We start from the raw sequence: 21,908 nt of genomic DNA, 5'->3' as shown, positions 1-21,908 counted from the left end.
TGGGAGTAGTAACTGCATGCTTCAAGAGCGATTTCAGAGAAGTGCAGATACAATCAGCAGGTATGTATAGTAGCTTCTCAATATATCCTCTTCTTGAATATCAACTGTCAATAAATAGTATTCTGGGTCGGAGAGAGAAGCAGTAGTGTACATCCATATGTAGGTAAAAGGGGGACATACCTGGGTCGGAGAGAGAAGCAGTAAGGGGCTACTCTCTCTGCCCAGGTTCCAGATGTAGGTATTGTGATTAGTCACGGATAAGATTATCGCGGAGGGTTGAGCGTGTCAGCCTCCGACACCCCCCCTTGACGCGCGTCCAACCCTAACAATTTGACCCAGCGAGTGTGCAGTATGCGATGCAGCGGTTTGGTGAATAGGTCGGCGATGTTGGTGTTCCCTGCCACGTGCATGACATCGATAAGTCGGTTGAGAACGCAGTCCCGAATGAAGTGTTCCCGAATGGAGATGTGTTTCATCTTCGAGTGGGCGTGTGGATCGTGAGTACACGCTACCGTGCCCTGGTTATCACAGAACAGTGACGTTGGTAAGTCTTGAGGGAAGCCGAGTTCGGACAGTAAGTTTCGGAACCACAGTATGTCTTTCGCACAGTGGGTTGTGGCAAGATACTCCGCTTCGCACGACGATAGTGCAACCACAGCTTGTTGCTTTGAGCTCCAGGAGATTGGAGAATTGCCCATAAAGATGACGAATCCAGACACTGACTTTCGATCATCTCCCATGCCCCAGTCGGAGTCGCTCATAGCCTTAATGGCTGGTTGTCGAGCCTCTTTTCCGCCGAGAAGGATCCCGTGAGTGACGGTTCCCCGCAGGTAGCGGAGGAGATGCTTTGCGGCGGTGACATGGGAAGGTCCGTATTTTGCCATGAAGCGAGCCAGTTCACGGACGGCATAGGAGATGTCGGGACGTGTGCATGTTGAAAGGTACATGCACCTTCCCACAACGGCAGCGTATAGGAAGTCTTTAGCCTTAGCCATCTCTTCTTCGGATGCGGGCATCAACTGGGTGCTTGGGTCCATAGGCGTTTGGACTGAATTACTCTTGTCGAAACCAAAGTCCCGCAAGATCGACTCGGTAAATGACTTTTGGTGGAGTCGGATTGTCAGGTTCTTGTGATCTCGCTCAACAGAACAACCCAGATGGAGTTGTGGTTCACCATTGTCTGTTATCTCGAATTGGCCAGCTAGGGGCGGCAACGACGGAGTCGGATTCAGACTGTGTGGTTGAAGCGATTAATATATCGTCGACACTCGTTGTGATGATCGTGAGTTCGTTGTGGCTTCTTCGAATATAGACGCTCAGTCAGATTCAACTCATTTGAATCCGATGAGTTCGAGACGTGAGTTGAGCTCCAGATACCATTGTCGGCCAGCTTGTTTGAGACCGTAAAGTCCTTTAAGCAAACGCCAATAGCCAGGGCCAGCGATTTCCGGTTTCTTCATGTATATCTCTTCATCGAGCGGGCCGTTGAGGAAGGCGGTTTTGACATCCACTTGTCGTAACACCATATCGTGTGCTGCCACGAGTGTGAGGACGAAACGAATAGACTCCCATCGAGCTACAGGAGCGAATGTGTAGGTGTAGTCTTGTCCCGGTATTTGGGTAAAGCCTTTCGCCACCAGTCGAGCTTTGAATCGAGATATCAGACCGTCTCGATCCCTCTTGATGTGTAGAACCCATTTACACACAACTGCTTTCCGTCCTGAGGGTATTTCGTCAACCTCAATATACACGCCTTTCGCTCTGAGTGATTCGAGCTCCTCGAATATGGCGATTAGCCATTGTGGCCAGTAGATCAATCGTTTCACCTCGTTGACCGAATTTGGGTCTTTTGCGTCAGGGTTGTTGATTGGTTCAGTCTTGAGTGAATAGGCTGTCTCTGTTTGTTCGAGGATTTGGGCAAGCTCGACCAAGTCTTCTGGTTCACATTCGATTTCAAGTTCGTCGCCCGACAGCAGGACGGATAGTAGATAGTCTTCAGAGAGGACACAGTTGTTCATCCCCCCCTCGTCCAATGTCGCGTGATTGATTATATGGCGAGCAGGAACGTGGCGAATGCGCCGGAGCTCGACGTTGGGCTAGTGGTGTATCATCAATGATGTCGGGCATTTCAACGTCCTCTTGCGCAGGACTAAACAATAGCTATTAGGTTTATAATGGCCCATAGATAATATGACGCACGCATTAGCACGTGGCTGGCTCTGGATATGCTCCATAACATCGTCTAGGACGCGTCGTACGGGCCTGAACCAATAATTAGGATAAAGTATATTTCGCGATTTGATACGCACTCTGGAGTTTCGCTCCTTATAGGAATCATAGGTGTATCTTCCGAGGAAGGCCTGGTTAAACAGGTAAACATCGTCTCTATCGTTAACGATAGGACATACACGTTAAGCCCTGGGGCTGATATAGGCTCTGTGGCAGTTTCTCCACTTGCGCTCGCTTCCACGCTCGCTTCCGTACTCGCTTCTGCCGTGCTAGTGTCTTGCACTGATGCGGGTTTGCTCGTTGGTGGTGACGGTCGATTCATTGTATCACGGTCGCGGAAGTGTTCCTCCAACTCGGAAGGCACGTCTTCCCATAAGAGTTCGGAGTTGGAGGGAGAGGGAATGAATTCTGGGAAGCTGTGAAATTCTACGTCGCGTCGTGGCCGGATGGCTTTCGATTTTGGTAGCCAGATCAGGTAGCCTCTTGCATCTCTTGCATACCCCACAAAGCGGCCTTCTTCGCCCCGGCGCATTGAACTTCATTTGCTCTGTAGAGTTGGTCTTCCTTGCGGTTACTAGCACGCCGAAGGGTCGAAGATGGGATAAATCGGGTTTGTGTTTGAACCAGCTCTCGAATGGTGCTGATCCGTCGTCGTTAGATGAATGGGGAACCCGGTGATGAGTGCGGAGTGGGGACAGCAAATGTGCTCTCTAACTAACCAAACCAACAAAAACAACCAAAACTCCACTTTTCATAGAGAGAAAGATGTATAATGTCAAGTAGGAAAAGTCACAACACCCAAAAATCGTCAACTCCTTGTGCAAGTACAGGCCCCTGTGAACAGAGCCTTGGCACAGATGTGTAAGGTTGTAGGGTAGATACGAGTTTCTTGCGAAAAACGTTGATTTGTCGTGCCCCAAAGCGTACTATCGACGAAACTCAGCAATAGAGAAGCGCCAATACGATGCCCGGAGAGTTTATACTCGTTGGATCAGGACTAACTGCCTTAAACCCTCTGAGTTGTCTCGAGTCAGGAACTAACTGCCTTAAACTCTCGACCAGCAACCGAAACCCAATAAACAGCAACCGGAACTCTTGTATTCAGCAACCGAAACCCTCAACCAATAATCCTTCTGACGTGATGATACTATTTCGAAAGAGCTAGCAAGATAGATTGACGAGCTAGATCCCCAGATGCACCTAGTAGAGCGGGGCAATCCGTGAACCTGCCAAATACAAAACAGAGATATAAATACTAAACAGAAATTGATAGAATCAGGGAAAATCTCGAGTAAGAAAAGTAGTCCATGTGCATAATTGTATAGGTATCGTTTCGCCATACGGCCCAGAGTCGAAAATCCAGGTCCAGATGACTGGTATCGCATGTATTGGTGTCAATGGCCTGTGTAAATCTTCCGTGTTCGCGACCATCTAGTTTGTCTTGTGAAGAATCCCTCAATCTTGAGTAGGATAAGTGGATAGCTCTGCTTCCCAGCTTTTGATTGACACCCATAACTCGTATCTTGTGCATATGGCCTCAGCGGTGGTTGTCCCAACTCTCCTGGCGCATTTCCAATGTTCAGATGACCTGTTCCTGGACAGTGTTTTAGAGTCGCCGTTGATCACAGGTCCAGGCCCCAATCAATTGAGTAGGTTTTCGCCGTTTAACCGTCCCTTGGCACTCTCAATCCTCCAGCATGATCCGTAACCACGTTCCAATGATGTCAGTCGTCGATACCAACAGAGATAGGGGTGTCCCTTATCTAGGAGAAGTCGATCTCGAGTCTCCACTGAGCGCCAAACCGAATATGCCTTTTAGAATACACTCCCTTTGGGTATTTTGCACAGAATTGGATAGATTCTAGCGAGAACAGGCTCTGCGAACTTTTCCTAGTCAAGATTTTGGAATCACTGAGAGCCATTTGATAGATTTTGACTGGAGTTTGACTAGTTCTTGTGCAGGTAATTCCCTAGTTGACCATTCGGGACTCATGTCAACTCTGAGACATGCGCTGAGCAACAAAATCGACAAAAAATAGTCGTTTCCTGGTCTGTCCCAGACTGCGGCTTATCACCGGTTCTTGATATGGACGCAGGCTTGTACAGCCAAGGGCCAAAACCAAGAAGTGAGAGAGGCGTCGATGAGCATTGCCCGTGTCATGCTCTTGATTGTCTGGTTGAGTCGCTCGGCCACGCCCGTTCTGTTGGGAAGAGTCGGGGATCGATTTCTCGTAAATGATGCCATTTTCGATGCAGAAGTTGTTGAATTGGCCGTGGATTAATTCAGGAGCATTGTCAATGCGGAGGTAGACCACCTTGGCCCCCAAAAAGATTTTCTGCGGCGGCCCGAAACTCTTTGAAGCATTTGAGAGCTTCGTCTTTGGTCTTGAGAAAGTAAACTGAAGAATACCGTTTAAAGTCGTCAGTAAATGTAATGAAGTATTTGAAACCACCGTAACCAGCGGGGAAGGGGCCACAGATGTCTGAATGGATTCGAAATAACACGCGCTCTGCGCGGTTTGAGGCTTTGGAAGGGAACTTGAGACGCTTTATGTTCGCCAGCGCACATATCCGACAGTTCTTGACTTGAATCGTGTCGATGGGTATCCCACACGTGGCGCGCTTGAGTCCTTTAACGTCCAGATGACCCATTAGACGGTGGAAAAAACCATCTCTTTGTTCGCATCCCCAGTATCTGAGTCAAGGATTGGGGTTGTCGAAGGAGTTGTTGCGTTGATGAGATGCGTGGTCAGCTGATTTGCTTCCGCGGAAGCATCAGTGACCTCAACGTCCATCTTGTATAGTCCGTTGACTATCGTCCCAGAGGCGAACAAGGCGCCCTCTTGGTTGTAGTAGCGGATAGTCCCTCCACCCGTCTCTGCTTCGACGCCTCTGCGATCAAGTTGGGTACCAGAGATTAAATTGCAGCGTGCTGAGGGAATAAGCAAGACGCCGCTCAGTGAGAACTTGCGGTCCAATTCGTGCGTCCCCTTCAACATCACTGTCCCCTTTCCTAATGCTTGTGTAGTCAAGTTAGTCCCAAAGCCATGAACATTCACCGGTGTAGCGAAGGGTTGGTAGTCGTGAAAAGCGGACAGCTTGTTGAAGACATGTCGCGAAGCGCCTGTGTCGTGACATACACTGTCTGTTGGGTTGACGGTTGCGTTTTCAGAGACGACGTCCACAGCGTTTATCCATATCCCCCCCTCGTCGTCAACATCATCTTCTCCAATCACCATCGAGAAGGCAAACGCGGGGTCAACTGTCTCGTTTCCGAGGGCTTGCAAGATCTCGTCTTCTGTGTCGTCTGTCATGCAAACCATGCCAACATACCGGTTTCCTCCTTGCTGGCCTTGGTTTGCTCTCTTGCCTGGTCCAACGCATACTGCCGCTTCAATCTGATTCTTTCTTCAGGCGAAAGGTGAATATCTTTTGCTCCACGATAATTTGGTGGATATTGACCCACTCTTCCTCCCTCCCAAGCCACACATTCTGCTTGGGTGTACCCGATCGGGGTTGTGCACCATTTATTCTCGCAAGACACTGAAACACGTGCGTGGGTTGCATATGGGCCGTGAGGGCGGTTGTTGTTGTGATTGGGATTTGGTCCGCCTCGACGATCATACGGAGCTGGACGGCGGTCATTTCGCTGGTAGGTGCGGTCATTTCGGGCGTTGGTTTTGGTTGCTGACTTGAGCCAAAGATGCGCTTGCAACTGCATCTGTGGCTGAGATGGAGGATGTCGCAGGTGTTGTGGTGGTCGCATTGTATCCCTTTGCAAATTCTTCGCGTTGCAGTCGACCAACTACGTGTGCTGAACTCAGCGGTTTACCACTTGCTTCCGCTTTCGTTATCTCTTCCAACAATGAATCCCGACAGAACTGCCATTTTTCATTCTGCGGCATGTTCGTCACCAACGACTTGGCGAATTCATGGTTGGGCATCATGGTGGGGTCGGCAACGCAGCTTTTGGTACTTCTCGAGCATCGCTACCCTCCAGACTACCAGACTACTGGGTGTCCAGAACCGCACATCAAGGACGAAATCTGGCCTTTCAGCGTAACAGCTGTTAGGGTGTTTATCGGTTCGTAGGCGTCCTTGAGTGCAAGCCAAGCCTGACGTGCTGTTGTGCAGTCGTCAACCACGTAAAGTTTCGCCATTGGAATGGCGTCAACAATAATCGACAAAGCCTTCTTGTCCTGTGCCAACCAAGCCTCAGCCGCCTTGTTCGCAACATTCACTGCTACTTCATTGCCAGGCGTCGTTATTGTCACTTGGACGCCATTCGCATCAAGTCCTGTGTGGTTCTGACTGGCGACCAAGCTTGGGATGACAGGGGGATTGTAGTCATCGCCGTCGATATACTTCCAATACCCAGCAGCGTCAAGCTTTGTTTTCGCCTTTGCCCTGAATTCGACGTAGTTGTTGGTTCCATCTTCGCTTTCAACAATCGAGGTCAGTTTCAACCCTCGCCATTCTTTCTCGTTGTCGGCTGATGCTGATCCCGACATAGCGAATAAGTGTTGATAAGGAAACGTGTTGGTTAGGATGCCTTTTGCGCCAGAGGGACGAAAAAGGGGTAGTTTGGGATTGTGTGTGTGATTTCTCTGTTGAATACAAGTATTGCGCAGATTCAAGCGGGGCCCATAACCTGTCAATAAATAGTATTCTGGGTCGGAGAGAGAAGCAGTAGTGTACATCCATATGTAGGTAAAAGGGGACATACCTGGGTCGGAGAGAGAAGCAGTAAGGGGCTACTCTCTCCGCCCAGGTTCCAGATGTAGGTATTGTGATTAGTCACAGATAAGATTATCGGCGGAGGGTTGAGCGTGTCAGCCTCCGACATCAACTGTGCAGGTCCATCTACTCTGTCCTTCTTCTACTTGTGGGGTTATTTTACACCAAACATGTTTATCTCCCCGATAACTCTACTCCACTGGAAATTAAAAACAATCTGAAATTCTATCCATATTTTTGCAACTGTCAATCCGACCGTCGCCCCCTCGGACGCTCCGACCCACCCCGACCATTGTCCATGGCCTCCTTCGCCCGCACGATCACCGATCCGTCAAGACCCTCCCAACGATCACCTTGGGACAGAGCCTGCGACGCCGCTCAGGCCTTCTGCGCTCTACGTCGGCAGTTACGGACGACCAGTATATAGTCGGCGCCCTAGCAGGCGGACCCTTAGAGTTTCTTCTCTTTGGATCCTCCCCTGCTAGGTCAGTCCCTCTGTGTATCTCCGTAGCTTTTATTCACGCTTTGGATCCTCCCCTGCTAGGCTTTCGTTGGAGTCTCCAGGGTTGCCCTTACAATAGCTTTCTTAGAGGAGGAAATGTAGGTAGAAGCAGTTGCAGTAGAGTCTTTGAATAAGTGCATACATACTACTGTCTCATTATCCGAAAAGTCACCATCGTCCTTGAGCATCTTCACAGCTCAGTGGTAGATCTTGGGGCTGTCGAGTAGCTTCATCAAACCAGCAATGTCGCACAGTGCCGAAGCAAGATCAATTGCAGCTTCACTGTTCCGAGCCCGTCGTCGTCGTCCCACAGGCTTCTTGGGAGATGACAATGCAGCATGTTTGTGGCTGGAGTTGGGCTGGAGGGAGGTGGTGGTGAAGATGTCATCAAATCATTGTGAAGATCCTGAGCGGGAGTCAGCAGAGTATATAGTGGGGTATGATCTCACAAACCACGCTAAGGGTGGGAGAAGGGGGTGTCGGGGAATGAGGTGGCCATCTTTAGTATTCCGAGAAGTAAAACATCATCATCTTGAGTTTGCAATGCTGAAGAGGCTGCTGACTATGTTTGGGACTTGGTGAGCTGAGTTTGTGACAACCCAGCATGAAAAGTCCTAGTCCCAGTAGCAATAATCTCATCCACAAGATGAAGAATGCTGTCATACAGGGGAAATGGTGTGTTCCTCCACTTTTGATATTTTTTCTGGATGTTGTTAGTACCGAAGCTCACTGTCCTATGAACACTTACCAAAACACTTACCCAGACCCTATCTGATGCTGTCACCAGCCTCAGCCCTTCATTCTGCCCAAATTCCAACAGCAAACAAAGATACTGGACATTGATGAAGTTTTTTTTGACCTATGATGCGCCAGCAGATATTTGGAATGCTGTATTGACACCTACTGTGCTGGTCCAATGGTCCTTGCACTTATCAGCAGTCTTGGGTGGTCCTGGACTTGTCGCAAGGCAAGGGCCTGCTCAACATAGGTCCATGTAACCGGCTTCCAGCCACTGTTGGACTACATGCTGTAAGCCTTGACCCAATGCAAGGTGTTGACAAGGGTTTGGTTATCGATGTCCCGCCAGATACAGCGAGAGGCTGTCCCTCCCAGTGGCAGGCATTGGTGTGGAGGACAGAAGACAGAAAAGAGAAGTGTTGGCTGTGACGTGAGGTGTCAAGCTAGCCGGAGGCGGCGAATACCTCAAATGGGTAGATTGATCCTAAGCTTGCTGACTCACAGCACTGGGATCATTTTGGCTGACAACAGCTTCTTACCTGTTGCACCCAAACAGGCCCTAAACATCAGGAAAAAACAGAACTGCAATATATGACTATATAGACAATATAGCTACTGTAGCTAAATTGCAAGGTCCCCCCATATGTAGCTAGGTGCTGGTGATTTATAGTACAATGTAGCACCTGTAGCTAGGTGGTAGCTACAGAATAAAGGCAGTTAATGAATGTGAATCCAGACAAATTTTGCAGCTTCGGCGCAGATCAGATCCAATTCCAGATAAAAAATATTGAGTTGGTGTCCAAAAACTATAGACAAAATTTTTCAATCCCTATTTCCAGAATCCTACCTCTTAGGGTATAATCAGGGGTTCTGTGACACAACTCCTTTTCTCATCATAACACTTGTTATTGCACTGTTTCTCAGAAATAAAACCTCCTTTGGGGACTGTTTTTCTGTCTAAAACCCCAGTGTGTGCATTGGTGAATGTCACGGATAAGACCCGGCCCGTCCGCTCCGGGCGCTAGTGTCGGGCCATCGCGGGCCCGTAGCACGCAGCATGTGATGACGGGGAACATGCGCCCCAGTAGGAGGAATGCACACGTGGAAAGCACGTGACCGAGAACGACGCGTCGAGCCGTCGCCGAGCCCAACTCGACACAAGGGGACTGGGGAGGAGTGCTAGGAGGTTAGGAGTAGCGCCTGGCCCGCAAGGGATGTATGATCGTCCCCTCTGCGGCCAGGAACAGGAGCGAGGAGGAGGAGGAGAGGCCAGGGTGTCTGATCACCCCCTTTGCGGGCCCGCGTATATAAGGCGCGATAGCGTACCCTGTACTCTATCGCTTAGATCGTCTGAAGAACTACCTTACTCCGTGCAAGGAGACGTTATCGACTCATCGGGCCCGACACGACCCGTTTCGAACCTTCGACCACCGACCACAGCAAGGGACCGAGTTCACGGGCCCTTTCGGTTTCGATCTACCCTGCCCGCCGTACCTGCGGGCCCGACTATCCGTCTGTTCTGTTCCGGGCGCGCGTTCTTAGGAGAGGTCCTTGCACGGCCCGACCCGCAGTCTGACAGTGAATATTTTATAATTAAACAGTCAATTGCTTTTTACTTACTAAAACAAGGGGTTTAAGATTCTTATTACACATAGGGTGGGGGGAGGGTCTCCAGGGCGTAAAAAAAGCTTTTTTATACTCTACTATTATCACCCCTTCAGCTCCCCCAGAGATGCCTCTGGTCTGTCTCCATTTCCAATCCAACTATCACACCCTGTTGATTCCCATCACATACCTATCATTTTTGATCCGATCATTGCCCTGATGACATCCCCCGCTTGTCACTGTTCCTGTCAAATGTCTATGTCTTGTTGCATAGCCAGGACCCGTGAGTATCCCCTAAGAGGTTGGATACTGAAATCGGTGATTGCCAAAATTTGTCCAGATTTTTGGACATTGGACCAGAGCTTTTTTGTCCGGATTTTGAACACACCTAGCCCCAAGCAGGAAATTTTGTCAGGATTTGCTTCAAACCTTGGCGAAAATCAGGGAAAATCCCCAAGTCAGCTAAAATTAGCCGAGAAAAGCCGCGCTAAGCAAAGTTGTCTCAAAAAGACACTTTTCTTCGAAGCTCTGATCCAGGCTGATTTTATATCAAATGTGACTTCAATACATTTCTCATCCAATTGCACATGATTTGTCCACCCAAACATGCATTTTTTGTCTGGACTCGGATCCGACCTGTCCAAGAGGAATTTTTTTTGTCCAGACTGTGGATCCAACATTTTTGGTTTTGGCCCGATTTTTGTCCGGATTCTGGTCTAACCTTGGTCGAGATTTGCAAATTTTTGTCCGGATTTTGGTATCCAACCTCTTGGGGCATATTCACGGGTCCTGCGTAGCCTTACTCTGACAGGAGTGTGACAAGTGCCATACTGAAACAGCTACTTACAGTCTCGTTTGGTCTGACACCTATTGCACTAGGATGTAATGTCACAGGTGCAGACAGTATATAAGTAGGCTGCTAGATCTCCCATACCCTAGTCCTTTTATTCTCATTGATTACACCAAACACCTACATGTTTGGGAGTCTGTTACACTAGTAACAAACTCCTACCATCTTACAAATCTCTTTACCTTATTCTATAGAGCCATCACTTGATCACTCATTCAGTTGACCTATCATTTGATCAAGCTCTGTTTGTGATACCAACCCTTTTGTAATTGTGTCTACGCTATCACAGATCTGTCAACGCCATCCTAATGGTCACCCTGGAACCTTGCCTGTGACACTGCCCAGGCCTTCTGTGCCTAATAGCAGCAGCTATGGACAAGCAGTATATAGTCAGCTACCTTTGAGCTACCTAGCAGACCCATAGAGTTTCTCCTCTTTGGATCCTCCCCTGCTAGGACCTTGATCTCAGGCCTCTAGGGTTGCCCTTACAACTATTCAGATCTCAAGTTCAGCTACTATTACACTGAACTTACAGGGTTAAAAGTTCTGAGAGTCATCTTACACATTACAGATTTGTCAAATTTGCTGAAGTTTGCAAGTCTCCAGGTCATATTGCATCACACATAGTATGCCCCTCCCCACATCACTGTGGAGCCACTAGAGCCACTAGTGATCATAATGTATTTTGGCCACTAGGTGGCTCCTGGTAGCTCATTACAAACTACTGCTATGATTCAAAAATGTTTAGTGGGAAATATTACTGGGAATATATCAAGTTTTTTCTGGTCCAAAACTCATTGAAAAACATTAAATATTTTGGTCATGAAAATCCTCAAAGCTGCTTTGAATAAAAAAATTAATTCCAAAACTTGACATATTTCCAGTAATGTTTCCCCTTGAACATTTTCGAATATAGCTAAATATAATAGCATACCATTTGTTGAGAGCCAATTATAGAAGCACTAACAGCAGTAATCATGGACTCCTGACTGCCTGCAACAATGTAAATAAATCACTCACGGGACTGTTCCGAATAATAGTGTCGGAATCAGCATATCTCATTTGGCAACTCAGACTGGAACACCGCATCCAGAGAGATGGCCTGGACCCAGCAAGCAAGTGGGAGATTCACAACTGATGGTACAGGCAACTGGACCTGCGACTGGAGCTTGACTGCCAACTGACGAACAAGCGGAAATGGGGGAAGAAGGCCCTAGCCCCCTTGCTCGTGTTGAATACATGGCGAGGGGTAGTTTCAAGCGCAGACACACTCCCGGCGGATTGGACTAAGCCCGCCGCGGTAATGAGCGGTCAATATGACCACCATATGAATGATAACATATGGACCCCATAAATTCATTTTCATGCACAATAGCTATGGAACATATGAAGAATCTCAGAATAAATGTTGCAAACCTTTGAATCAAATCTATATGCACCCGGCCACAAGGTCTAGGCCTGCTCTAGGCCAGGGACTGGTCTAGACTCTGAACCGAACCAAGGGTAACATGTCCATATTTGGCAAGTCTGACCCAGGACCTATATTAGAACCTTCCAGAAGCCTGAACTAGAACATTCTAGAACCGGATCAGCGGATCAAGTCACATCGTCACGGATTATGTAATTAATTTGAGAGTAGTATATAAGGAGGCCTGTAAAACCCTAGATTAATAGATTAGCCCCCCTGGGTGTGACTACTACCATCATCACATCAGTCGGGTTTTGTCACACTTCACATATTGTCAGGTTAAGATAAACATCAGGTTAGGTTAAGTGCAAGTGCAAGTGCAAGTGCAAGTGCAAGGAGAGTAGAGCCATATTGCTCCTCTCAAATCTAACTCCTCACCAACATCTGCTGTTTTCTGTTCATCACAGTGAAAACTTCAATACAAGCTTATACAACGTCCCAAATTACAACTGATATCAATAAGAACATCTGAATCCGTTAGCCGTTTCCTGCGGCTTGAACCCCGAACACAAAACCGCACAAAATTAGGATTTGATTAGTTGAGTTGAAGGTCCTGGTGATCTCTTTGATTGCTCATTTTCTACGTGTATTAGCGGAGCTCCAGGTTTTAGTGGGTCAGGAGATCTTGATGATGGGGTAGCTTGCTGCCCTGGAGAGTCTCCCAGCCCCACATGACGCGACCGGCAAGCCGTAACGGCGGACTGGCATAAGTGCAGTTGTGCATTTCCTGGTGGTGGATGTGTCAAGCGGGGTTTGTTTGTTTTGCCTCGTACCCTAACTTCGGCCTTTGGGAGACGATTGGATCGGCTTCGATGATCCCTTCGGGGTGAGGGGAATCTTAGTATATATCTGAGGGTCGTAGCGATGTTCGTCAGGTCGTCAGGTCCGCCATCTTCGTCAGGTTGATGGGGATCTTTGTCAGGTGTCTTACTTTCGTCAGGTTGTTTGATAATCGATCAGATTTTGAGGAATCATCTTACCATGCCGTGTTGATGGTTGCGGCGCCGGCCGCGACGGCCGGGTCTTCCACCCCGACCAGGGCCTTGCCCTGGACCCACCCTGCCGGGGGCTTCGCTCGCCGCGGGGCCCGCTGCGCGGTGCATGTTTCCCTTCTCTTTTCATTTTCCTTCCATTTTTTCTGCCTTTTCACGTCCTTTGTGCTCTCAGTTGCGGCGCCGGCCGCGACGGCCGGGGTTTTCCACCCCGGACCCCGACCGAGGCTTTGCCCCGGACCCCACCCTGCCGGGAGCTGCCGCTCGCCGCGGAGGCCCGCTGCGCGGAGCCCGGTAAATTCAACATCTTTACCATTTGCTTGGCAACTAACGAAAATCAGCCTAAATCAATCAAAGATCTGCATAAAAATGACACCTGACGAAAACCGGCGACCTGACGATCTGACGAACATGAATTCCGCCCTATATCTGATTGTGTACTGGGATGCTTCTAAATGCTATATAAGTTCCACAGAAGTGCCATCTGTCCCTGACATTTCATTGGACCAATAGTTGCTTAGTAATAGCCAAATTGATGCTTACTAGCGCTTACTTTGACAATAATGAGTAAAATGCAAAAAATAAATCCCAAACAAATCATACTTATAGTTGTTGCCAATACTATTGGCAACAACTATTGTGGAAAAGACAATGTAGATTGTTTGTTTGTTTATTTGATATGCAATGCACTACTTACAGCAAAACCTACAATGGTTTGAATACTTATGGTCATTCAATTCCGAGTGAAATCCCATTAGTCTGTCAATGATGACATGGGATAATAGGTAATGCCAAGGTGATGTTACTAACCTTCCCGGTATTTTACCTCTGTTTATCCCTCATTACCCCAGATGAACTTCTGGGATGGTAATTTGAGGTAAAGTGGAAAAGTAGGTTTTTCCTGATGACTACTAGTACTTATCGGGTACAGTTTGTTGTATATACAAAAAAGAGGGGAAAAATATAGTGGTCCAATAATTAGGCTCAATATTCAACCTCATCATGAATCCGTTTGTGCCATGACAATTGTCAGCCCATCTCCAATCATATGTACCTGCGTTTGAAATTGCTTGGCCACTGTTACATGCAACACCTGGAAATTTCTGGTTTCATATTTCAGTATTTTGGAGTATACTGCTTTCTGAGTGTGACTACAATGCTTTCTAGAAACTCCTCCGTACTCGACATGCAAACAAAACGAAAACGAAAACGACACTTCACAAAGCAGAGCAGACTCTATAGGCCTTCGATGGTGGGATCTTCCCCACCCTCAATTACCCCGGCCGCTCGCGTCCTTCGTCGCCTAGTCGCGGACGCGCTCCCTTTCCTCCTCGCGGTTGAGTTCACCGTCCTCCGCCCGGCCGTCTTCAACCGCGAGCGCCACCGCGTCCTGTCCCGGTTCTCGACCTGCACCCCAGCAGCAATCAATTCGTCCGCAATGCGCACCCAGGGACTGCTGCCGATCTCCCGTCTGACAGAGGCCAACCTAAATCAGAACACAAAGCCGAACATTCGATGACTCACTCTGTCGTCGGCCATTCAAAACGCGCGTCGAGGACGACGTGCCGCAGCGCAGGGAGCCAGCGCGGGATGACATGTGCCGCAAACTCCACGAAGAAATCCGCCCAGGAATGACCGTGGTCTCTGGCAGAAGGCAGCATGAGCACGCAGAAATCGCTGGCGGTTCGGGGAAATCACCGCGGCGCCAACTCGAGAATATGGAATGTGAGGGTGTGGAGGGAGTGGTGCGCGTTTTGCGCGTCGAGCAGGTCGACAGTGGGGATGCACTGCCCCGAGTGTCGGCCTTTCGTGTTCTAGCAGCACATCAGACATGGTGACTACAATCGCGGGACTGACCAGGGTCATATTGGTGAGATTAGGGCACAAGTCCAATACACAGATGACGGGACAATCAGAATCCGCCCGTCGCATCGCGCCGAGTGTGTTGACAGAAACATCCAAAGTGACCAGCTGATTTCCATGTATGAGGAGGACCCAATGACAGTAAAATGCGCATTTGAAGGTGAGATGGCGGAGGGAGGGGAGTCTGGGTGGAAATTAGCGCACATAATATCGCCGGTAAACAAGCGCAAACATACACAGTTCGCATGAGCGCATCAAGAAAAGCGATGTGGTCCTGCTCGACTACATGTTCCCGAGAGTCGGTCAACGACACGAATTGGATGTATCCTGCGTATTTTGGGTGCGAATCGAGGGTTCTTGCGAGTAGGGTCCACGCGCGAAGGGATCGAAGTGAGATCTTCTGGTAGACGGGCTTGATTGCTGCGGCCTATGATCCAATCAATGCACCATGACATCGCATCTTGAGAAAGACAAAGGAATAGACAAACAAGGAAAAGCTTTGAGACAAGGAGCAAGTTGTGCGAGCAGTCGGCAAGGCCCACGCTGTGTAGTTCGTCGCGGTATACAAGAGTAAAAGAAAGAATGCGCGACCAGATGTGTTTCTGAACATCAAGCGGCGCAGTAGCCATGGGATGGAATGATGGATCCGGGAGGGGCAGGTCCGGTATAGTATACGGCGCGCCACCCCGACGGTTGCGCTCCATCTGGTGATAGGCAAGCCGCGATATGCGAGGTTTTTCCGCAGGACACGACCGTAGCTCCAGTTTTATGGGCCGGTCGTCGGCCTTGAGTTTCGCCTTTATACGACCGTCGTTGCTCGAGCCAGCGTGCCATTCTTCTGATTTGATTTCCAGCACGCGGAGTGGGCATTGCTTGGAGTGCTCATATACATATTCGGCCTCGGAGAAGTCCGCGACGACGATATGGGTCAGAGTTTTGCTTCCTGCGATGGCGCGTGACAAGAATGGTCGGCTTGCACCCAGATAGCTGGCGGCGCTGATGTCGAGGCACACCTGGTGCTTCAGATGAGCAATATCAAGGAGCAGACAGCGCAGCACACACCAGCCGGTCCCATTTCGGTATGGCGGACACGAGCGCGCCCGCTAGTCCCTGATTCGCGTTGTTGGACTTGAAGCCATTCAAATCGAAGATGACTCTCCGCGGGCTGACGCGCTCCAGCCCCTTGCACAGCCCGTCCGTCTTGTCCGCGCTGTACATGTTGAACGCGAGAAACAGGTCGGTGATGTTCGGTGCATTGGTCAGCACCTTGTGCATCGACGCGCCATAGCCGCCCTCGACACGCAGCTTGCGGATAAACGACCCCAACAGCGGGTTGTTGCCGAGCACGGCCGCGAGCGCCTGGGCCTGGGCCTTGGACCGGATGACGACGACGTTGTAGAGCAGCGGCGTCGCCACCCGCAGCCAGGCCTTGCAGACGACGAGATAGGCAGAAGTGGACTCTGAAAAGCGCACAAATGGCGAGCGGCGGCCGTAGCCCAAGGACTGGGTAAAAAGGTCGTCGTCGACGTCGAGGGCAGGTGCGAGGATCTCGGAAATGATTTCGTCGGGAAGATGTGGTGCTGGGAATGTGGGCACTGGCATATGCGACGCTGATTTCATGAAGTGAGTATTTGGTGAGCGAGGGTCTCAGGGCAGCGCTCACAGCCTGCAGCGATGGCGACTGGGCCCGGGACGGTCAGTGGCGGGTGCAGCTTCTGCTGGAGGGAAAACTTTGAGTCAGAGAGCGGCGCCTACAACTTGTCAGGATTCGAATGCAGGGTCACGAAGTTAAATCGCACTCCGGCAACCAACTCACACCATCGCGATCAGCCCTCAATAATGCTCCTGATGGCCACAATCGATTTTGATAGGCCCATCCCAAAATTATCCCCCTTCAAGTTCCCGCATTGACAGTCCGAATCACCCATGGCCCGAGTGGCAGAATAGGTTGCCCAAACCGGAAAGCAAGAGCATGGAGATGGGCCCGGGAAATGGAGGGTTAGCGTCAAGGCTTGGTCAAGGCTCGAGTTTGGTTTCGAAAAAAGAAGCGGTGTACATGCATGTGACGTCACTGACGTGCCCGATCTATAGACTATAGGCTGCTACAGAACTGCTACAGTGCTACAGTATCCATGAGAGGTGCATGTCATAGTGCTACGGTAGCGCAATACATCGGGCACCTTGTCTACATGACTATGAATACTACAGAATGTGTCGTAGTGCTACCCAAGATGAAAACAGGCTCCCCAACGACAACAGTGTCTAAAGCCCAGAGAACCATCAGAGGGAGATCGTCGTCCCGACTAAAACGATACCCCGACTTGAAAGAAGAGTTTCGCAACATTATTTCCGACAAAATTGAGGCCTAGGCGGAGAATGCTACGAGTAAGCTCGCAAGTCTTCTCCTTACGGTAGACGGGACCTTGAGTGCTGAAGAACTGCAGACTTGGTAAAAACGGAAGCCAGCTCGCTTGTTAGCGCTACGGGTATGTGGAACTTAAGGGCATTGTACAAACGTTCATTATCATCATGATGGCATAAGGGGTGTATGTGTTCTCTCTTTCAATTTGTTCTCTCTGGTTGCGATAATGTGAAGTCAGAGTAGAGAAGATTCAAATAATACCAATTCGTGCAGTCCCATTTGACCAAAATCCGTGGATGCGACAGAACACAGACAGTCCGCTACTTTCTTTTCTTCCCGCCCTTCTTCCCACCGCCTCCTCCACCAACAGCGGGTCCATCGACTGAACTGCCTTGTGTCGCCCCACCTCCGCCTTTTCTGCGCCTGCCCGTGCCAAACGTCGAGCGCTCGCTCTTCTTGAGCCAGCGCTCCGGGTCTGGTGGTGGGGTCACGCCCAGCACGACGCCCGGCGGAAGCTTGACCTTCTTCTTCGGCTGATCCTCCTGTGCGGGCTTTGCGGGTGCCTGGGCGGGCAGCGCGGACGCTGTGGGCAGTGGCGGGGGGGCATCTTCGAGCTGGGCGGCGCCGGAGAGGGCGGACAGGCCGCGGAGGTAGCCGGCGTTGATGAAGTCGAGGTGGGTCGACGCGGCTTGCGTGTTGGTCGCGATATCCGCGTGTTCTTCGGCTGTCTATGGGAAGATTAGTAGCAGAAAGAAAGAAGAGGCAGGGCTATACCGGTGCGGAGTCGAGCAGGTCGTTGTAGATGTCAAGCGTGGCCTGGTATGCGCCCTCGCGGTAATTCTGGGCAAGCCCTCGTTAACACTCGCATGGGGGGAAGACGGAGCACACACCAACTGGGCGGCCAAATGCCTTGCTCCCCGTTCCTCCTCCCCGATCCCGTCCAAAAGCATACGCGCCTCGTCGCGTTGCTGCAAAGAGTATAGCGCATACGCCTTCTCAAAGGCCGACTCTGCCGGGAGACCCTCGATGAGCGCCAACGCTTCTCTCGGCTGGTCCGTCGTCAGCAGTAAGAACAGCTTCGTCTGCAGCGCGTCTTCGTCGCCCGGAGCCAGTCGCAATACTACACTTCCTCGTGAACAACCCAGAAATAAAAAGAGAAAGCGCACTCTTGTCGCAAGTCTTGATAGCGCTCGCATGGTGTCCGCCATCGATTTGCGCGCACAACGTTTTGAACAACCGCGTCAACTGCGCGGGCACCGTCGGAGCCGGCCTCGTCTTCGGTTTTGATACATGTTTGGCCGCAGGAGTCGCCTTGGGCTTCGTTTTCGCTGGCATGACGAGAAAAGGAGCTGCGTCATCATGTGACTAGCGCGTCACAACTCCTCCAGTTCCGACTTCGGCACCCGCTGTTGACTTGCGCATCCGGAGGTGATCAAACGAGCATCGCACGCTGTCCTTCTCCAACAATGCGGCATTGCAGAGGACCCCCGACAACCCCCTTAGATGCCGAAGGCCCGACCGGGTAAAATTTGCGGAAATTTTTGCCAAGGCCGGAGGCAAACTGGGTAAAAATGGCCCAATTTTGGCCGGGGGCCTCAGGTGTAAGACTGGGTAAAAGTGACCGTCGTCTGGGGGAGCCAGAGGCCCAACCGGGTAACTTCTCCCCTCACTTGTTCTTGGTGTAACCGGCCGTACTCCGCGTGGTCTGTAGCCCCTATTAGGCTGCCGACGTCGTTCGATCCCGTCTTGAGCCAGTTTTCTCTCTCTGAAATGCGCTCTAGCCGATTTCTGACCTCGCGCCTTTTTTAGCACGACCCTGTAAGGCTGGAGGTCGAAACTGGGTAAAAATGGGCCCTTTCCGGAGGCCGGAGGCAAAATTCGGGTAAAAACTGGCCAAAAACGCTCAAAAAAATTCGGGTAAAAACCCCCAAACCCGGCCTCCGGCCTCTAAGGGGGTTGTCGGGGGTCCTCATTGCAGACGAACAGAAACGAGTCACCACCACCCACCAACATTGCTAGCACCCGAAAGTATGCCACGTGAGTGACCGTGACACTACTATCCTTGTTGTTTGCTCCCAAGCCGAGCAGCACCAAGCAAGCAACCTATTCCTCAAATCTGCCCTCGAGCCCCGAGCCATATCGATCTCTTCCATCCATAGCCGAGCCAACAACTTTACGCTAGCGCTCAACTTCCGATTCTGGCTATCGACATCAATCGCGCCTGTCTGTCTTGGCTCTCATGTACGAAGACCCCTACGACTTCCCAGCCGCCGAACTCCTCTCATTTTTTCGCCATCCCCGCATCCGGTCCGACTCACCCAGCGATGCGAATCCTCCGCTCAGCAGCTCGGACATCGTCCGCCTCCGGGAAGAGGCAGCCCGGATCGTGAAAACGATAAGCACATTGACAATCCAGCTAGAAGAGATCCAGCAAACGCTCGCCGCCGTCGTGTACCCAGTCAATACCCTTCCCGCCGAACTCCTCTGCCGGATATTTGCGGCAGCCGCCGTCTCGTCCTCTCCTCGGAGCCAGGTCAACTACACACTGTTGCACATTACCGCGGTGTGCCAACGATGGCGGAGTGTTGCGCTTGCAGACCCCCGCCTGTGGACGCGCGCGTGCTACTGCATCGATGGCGAAAATCCCGATCTGCTGTTTGAGCACTTCATTGCCCGCACCCAAGGGCTGCCGATCGCACTCTCCATCATAGGTGGTGATGAGTATCGCGAAATGCGCTTTCCTGACCACATCTTCGCCTCTGCTTCCCAATGGGGAGATGTAGATTTGTCTGCAGACTGGGGAGAGCCTTTGATCTTGACGCTCGACACACTGAGTACCATCGCTGCTCTGGAACTTCCGCGGCTCACAAAGATGACGTTCGATAGCTTGACTCTTCCAACACTCGCTCCAGCTCAGCACCCAAAGTTCCACGCGCAAAGCACCCCCCGGCTCAGCGAGCTCGCTATCAGTATCCCGAATTTGGTTCTCGATCTTGCTTTTCCTGCACACCAATTGCGGAAACTAACTATTCTTCGCCCGGCATTCTACCGCGACATTTTGTCCCTCCTCCCTCACCTTGTAGCCTTGGAGGAGCTGTCGCTGGCCTCACTTATGACCGACATGAGTCTCGACGACGACGAGCAAAGATCACTGTTGACGATGCCCCACCTCTCTGTCTTGTGCCTCCTCGGCCAAGAGAGCTCCGTCATCTTGTACTACCTCGTCCTACCCTCCCTCACATCCCTTCATGTCTCGGATTTTGATGACAATGATGTTGAGTCTGCTATCAACCCATGCATTGTCCGCTCGGCCGCAAGCGTTATATCCCTGGCGCTGGTGCCTACCACTTATGATGCCTTTAGTTGCATGTTGTCATCTGCACTGGCTTCTGTAAAAGACTTGACGGTAACGTTATTCCCTATGGACGACTACGATGGACGATGCTGTGCGAAGGGCCTCGCCGACCTCGATACGCTTCCTCACCTTGAGTCATTCACCCTCGTGGTCCCTGTCGCTACCCGGGGCCCCGTCAACATCCGTCCGTTCCTAGACGGAGTCGCCATGCGAGTCACTAGCGCAATGCTCGCTCACTCAGTTTGTCGTCGAATTTCCGCCATATGGTATTTCTCCCGAGGACATGCGCGACCTGGAGCACCTCCACCGACAGCTTGGCGTGCCTGTGCGCATGCCGAAGGGCTATCCGGCAGGACTGGTGCAGAAGTCTTGGGATTGTCAGGGTCTTCAAGACAATGACTTGGAGGGCCTTGATTCCGATTAAACCAACAGATCAAGGCCCAAGCCTCTGGCAGAGTATGTACAAAAAAGTAGGAGTAGGATTGGCCTGTCAGTCCTATTGAATAGCACTCAATCCTGCATAGAACTTTGACACACAAACTGTTATTAGCTATCAAATTACCTATATGCCATACAAGAACAAATGGTAGATCTATTCTGACAGCTATTCTGTCAGGGGAAACCCTGATGCCGTCACTTGATCCCATCAAGCGCTGCGTCTCCGCTCGCGTCTCCGCGTCTCCGCACCCTGACGCTCTCCCTCCACTACCTGCACCACACCCCACATCCAGTGATCCCGAGTCTTCGACTTCCCTGGCCACTCCCCTCCGGAAGTCCCTCCGGAATCACCATCAGGGATCACTAACGCCATCGGAGACCTCTCCGGATGTGGACGCACCACTTCCCTCTGAGACCTTGAGCCTATGGCCTTCTAGCCTCTCTGGGCTGTTACTTATCAAGGTCTCCCTACGATCTCTATCCGCTGGACCTCTTGGGTGTCCCCAACCTATGTCAGCGTTCGGGCTTACGTTCGGATGGCTGAGCTTTGCCATGGCTCCGCTCTCCACTCCGCCACCATGGCCCCTGTCATCGGGTCTTCCCCTGGGTGAGGCCTACTGCCGTTAAGGCTCATGCCTACTGCAGCGCCCCAGGCTGCATGCCCTCACACCTCCACCTCTCTGGAGAGGGGACGTCTCCGAGTGACCCCCTGTCGCTACCCTCCAGTGGTCATGGCTGGCTGCCATTCCTATTGGTCCTCTTCGACACT

General features: G+C 50.9%; 1 protein-coding gene across 1 annotated transcript; it reads right to left on the bottom strand.

Moving 5' to 3' along the window:
• Positions 1-17,666: 17,666 nt before the first annotated feature.
• On the bottom strand, positions 17,667-18,699 carry MIND_01228900 (SRP72 domain-containing protein; the record flags this gene model as incomplete). The annotated part of the gene is made up of 4 exons (XM_037368789.1): positions 18,513-18,699; positions 18,237-18,466; positions 18,121-18,186; positions 17,667-18,074 (listed from the first exon to the last, which is right to left on the bottom strand). Exons 1-4 carry the CDS (start codon positions 18,679-18,681, stop codon positions 17,667-17,669), a joined length of 873 nt encoding a protein of 290 aa, XP_037214757.1. The 5' UTR covers positions 18,682-18,699.
• Between the last annotated feature and the right edge of the window lie 3,209 nt (positions 18,700-21,908).

This window comes from Mycena indigotica (assembly GCF_014461135.1).
Source record: "Mycena indigotica strain 171206Taipei chromosome Unknown Mind.scaff0012, whole genome shotgun sequence".
In the NCBI taxonomy this organism is placed as follows: domain Eukaryota; kingdom Fungi; phylum Basidiomycota; class Agaricomycetes; order Agaricales; family Mycenaceae; genus Mycena; species Mycena indigotica.
The sequence above is the reverse complement of the archived record's forward strand: the minus strand, read 5'-3'. Positions and strand labels throughout refer to the sequence as shown.